At 64.0% G+C, this 3,836-nt stretch overlaps 1 protein-coding gene across 1 annotated transcript in view; it reads right to left on the bottom strand.

The window, feature by feature from the left end:
- Positions 1–2,942, bottom strand: part of SPOCD1 (SPOC domain containing 1) — a 10,713-nt gene extending 7,771 nt beyond the window's left edge. Inside the window, exons 1-6 of the mRNA XM_006158123.2 lie at positions 2,905–2,942; positions 1,801–1,977; positions 1,046–1,100; positions 829–922; positions 192–351; positions 2–105 (exon numbers count right to left, since the gene is read on the bottom strand). Of these exons, the coding sequence (XP_006158185.1) occupies positions 2–105; positions 192–351; positions 829–922; positions 1,046–1,100; positions 1,801–1,881 (494 nt within the window). The 5' untranslated portion in view covers positions 1,882–1,977; positions 2,905–2,942. The remainder of the gene's footprint in view (position 1; positions 106–191; positions 352–828; positions 923–1,045; positions 1,101–1,800; positions 1,978–2,904) is intronic.
- Positions 2,943–3,836: the final 894 nt, after the last annotated feature.

Here is a 3,836-nt window from a genome sequence, read left to right as displayed (position 1 = left end):
GTGGTCCCGCCAGCGGGCCAGCTCCTGGGGCGCCAGCTGTGTGGACGGCATCCGCACCAGGTCGTGGGGGGTGACGTCCCCATGAAGCACTTTGAGAAACAGGTCCTGGGGGCAGGGTAGGGGCAGGAGCTGCTCACCAGGCCGCCCTGTCCGGCACCTGCGGGCTCTGCGCGCACCCCGCTCGCGCTCACCGGGTTCCGGGGGTCGCGCAGGTTGAAGAGCAGGCTGCGGTACTTGGCCTTGTAGCGGCCCTGGGTGCCCTGGGTCAGGTCGAACAGGGCTGCCTCCACGCCGGCAGCGATGCCACCCACCACCTCCTCGCTCAGCGCCAGCTCGGGCAGCTCCTGCAGGCTGAGGGCCATGCAGAGACATGGCACCAGCCCAAGGGAGCCCGGGGGCGGTGGGGCTGGGCCATGGCTGTCTGTCCTGGGCACTGTCCTACAAGAACCCGCTTTCCCTCCCAGCTCTGCCAGGGTGACCTAGATGGCCCTGGAGGTGGCCCTGAACCCCGCCCTGAACCCCCACTGGCTTGGTGGGGCCTGAGTCTCTGCTGAAAGTGAAAGCTGCCGGCAGGCTCCCTACGCCTACGCCTGCCAGGGCACCCACAGGACCTGGGCAGGTGCCAAGGGCCGCAGTGGCTTGATGAGAACACAGCTCTGCAGCTGGGAGGCCGGGCTCCAGCGCCGGCTCGGCCAGCCCTTGGCGTGGGCAGCTGACCTCAGAGAGGCCTGATGGCCGGCCGAATGCACAGAGCCCTCCAGGAAAGCCAGCCCTGGGAGGTGGGAGGACGGCCGCCAGGATGTCCCGGGAATGGGAGCTGGGCCTTACCGACTGCGCAGCACCTCCTGCATGGCAGAGACCACGGTGCCCCGCACCCCGACACCCAGGGGCGGCTGCTGGTGGGGTGGAGGCTGAGCTGTGGCTGGAGAGTCACAGACATGGGGCTGATGTAGAGGGCAGAAAAGAGGAGGCTACACCAGGAGCTGCCCACTGCCCCCAGGAAGGCGGGAGGCATGGGAGGGGCACCCCCACCCCGTGCCCTCACCTGAGACCTCCGCCTCCTCCCGGAAAGTCTCCTCTTCAGCCTCCAGCAGGCCATACTGGGTGGGAGGGGGAGGGCGAGGCTGAGCACTGGGCTATGCCTTCCTGCTCGGGTGGGGGACACTGCTTCCGGTCACCGTCACCTCCCCACTCCCGCCCTCTCCCAGACGCATGCTCCAGTGAGGGAGGCCGGGGATAGGGCCCTGGACGCGGAGCTCGGTGGTACTGAGGGCAGGGAATGGCTGCCCAGAGAGCAGACAGGGCCCAACAGGCCACCGGCGTCCCACACTGTCCCTCCCGAGAGCGGTGGCCGGAAGAGCTTTGGGGCAGCAGGACACGCCGGTGGGCCGGGAACCAAGGCCAGCGTCACGCCTCTCCACCGCACGGAGGCCCGGCACCATGTCCCGCAGCTCAGGGGCAGATGCAGCTTGCAGCGGAGGGAATGCAGGGCCTGGCCGCCGCCTCGGGGTGACCCTGCACACGCTGCACCCCGGTGCCACCCCTGCGGCTCAGGTGTGAAGGCACCTGTGAGACTGGGCCACCTCGCCCAGGTAAAGAAGCCTGCTCTGGCAGCCACGGGGGCACAGGGGCAGGGCACTGCGCGATGCAGGGTCCCGAGAGGCCTGAGTTCAGCCCCCAGGTCAACCTAGCACGCAGGCCTGTGGTCCCCGCTCGCCCGGAGGCTGGAGGACGCCCCACTGGAAGTTTCTCTTCCATTAAAAACAAACAAACGACGAGTGAAAGCAGCCTCGCTCGTACCTGGCGCCCGGCAGGGCTCTGCGCTGCGCGCCGTTTCCTCCTCCGCAGCCTCTGGGCGGCAGAGGGCGAGGCGGCCTCCATCAGGTTTTCCAGGGCCTCCAGTTTGGGCAGTGACTGCCCCCCTGCCTGGGTGTGGCTGACGGCGCCCAGGAGCTGGATCCCTGCGTCGCCATGGAGCTGGGGGAGGAGGGGAGCACATGAGGGGCCACCCTTCCCAGGTGCCCCCCGCCCCCGGACTGAGCTCCACGGGGACAGAGACGCACCTGCCTCAGCGCCTGCTGCATGTCCAGGGCTGGGACGAGGCCGGCAGGCACACAGTGGGGCCTAGTGATGCCCACTGCCCGGCCGGCTTCTGCCTGCAGCCCTGCCCTCTCACTTCCTTCCCTTAGAACCCCCGCCACATGCAGCATTAGCTGACCCTGGCCCAGGGCCTGGCCACCCCCAACCACAGATGCCTCGTCAGGAGGACAGGCCCGCTCTGACTGCACCTGCTCCTGCCCGAGCTCTCCACATCCCTGTAGGGTGGCCGGGTTGCTCTTGCCCCTCCCCTGGACAGCATGCAGCCATCACCCCTCCTGTGTGGCCAGTAGTCATCCCTCTACTGCCCCCTCATGGCCATTTCCAGGTGCAGAGGAGACTTTGGTCTCCTAGAGAGCTACAGAATCTATCCGGCTCCCCTTTTTGCTATGGCTTCCAGGAAGCTCAGGGTTAATTTTGAAACCTTTTTAGGATTGGTAGAGAGTGAGGGGTGAGGAGTTATCATAACAAGATCTCCCCCTCTCCTTCCCCTTTTCTTGCCTTTTTTAGGCTTTTACCCCATTTTTAAGTAAGTTTTGATTCTTTTAATTTACTGCAAACTAGAAGGAATGGTTTTGAAAGCAGGTGAGTCTGAAAATCAGTCCTTGAATGAATTAACGTGGGGTGGTCAGGTTCAAGGTTTGGGAGAAACTGGAAGCCTGAGATCCACCATCTCAGGGAGAGGAGAGTCCTAGGGGACCCCGAGGAGGGCTGGCGAGGGGAGAGGATGGCCTCTCTGGTGGCCGCGCCTCCCACCAGCCATGCCTCAGAAAAGGAGGGAAGGCAACAATAAAACGTAAAACCTACGTAACACACGAGCTTCGCCCCCTGGGGCACCACCACGTCCTCCTGGGGAAGCAAGACGATGCAGATTAGAACCCGAGGACCCGGTGACCCCGTGGCAGGGAAGGCACGAGGAAACACGCCTCCTGAAACGACATGCGTCGTGCTCCCGAGTTGGCGCTGGTAACAAAGGTGGCAGCGGGTAACAGACGGGTCCCGTCCTAACCCCACGCGACTGGGAAAGGGTGAGGGTATCAGGATGGAACCACCCTCCTCGGGGGCTGTCCGCAGGTGCTCAGTGGCATGCCAAACTGCAGTGCTGGAAGTCACATGGCCGACCGCGGGTTCGGATCTGGAACACGCTGGACATGCACATGTGCCCAAGACACTGACCGGCCGGAGAAGGGGGGAAGGGGGTCCCGGCGGACCAGACCCTGTCAAGGGTGTCTCTCTCCTCTCCCCTCTCTCCCTCTCTCTCCCCGGCGTGCACACGCTCACACTCTATCACGAATGAGATAAAATCGACTTCAATGAAGCTGGCCCTGGAGGGACTCGTGGCGCACGACCTCAGTCTCGGGACACCGCCACGAGGCACGAGCTGTCCCTCCCCCGCGTGACAGGGAAGGAAACCTTGCTCAGGGACCTGAGAAGCCCGCAGCCACGTTCCGTAGGACTCAAAGCCTAAGCACCTGACTGCCGGGCCGTGGAGGCGTGGGCGGGTTCACGGAAAGAAGCCAGGCACCTCGTGAGAAGGATGGGGTACTGCACAGGCCGGCCGCACCGCCCACGTGTGACTGCGTGTCGGGGATGCCAACAGAGGCTAGCTCTGGGGACCTAATTCCAGGGGACACTGTTCGCTTTCTACGTCCAACTTGGGACTTTGTACTCAAAATGAGTGTGCATGTCTTCTGTAACCAGAAACGTTTTTTATTAAAACGAGTTTGGAACGTGTGTAA

The sequence above is a fragment of the Tupaia chinensis genome, unplaced genomic scaffold, assembly GCF_000334495.1.
Source record: "Tupaia chinensis unplaced genomic scaffold, TupChi_1.0 Scaffold000573_1, whole genome shotgun sequence".
Classification (NCBI taxonomy): Eukaryota; Metazoa; Chordata; class Mammalia; order Scandentia; family Tupaiidae; genus Tupaia; species Tupaia belangeri.
The sequence above is the reverse complement of the archived record's forward strand: the minus strand, read 5'-3'. Positions and strand labels throughout refer to the sequence as shown.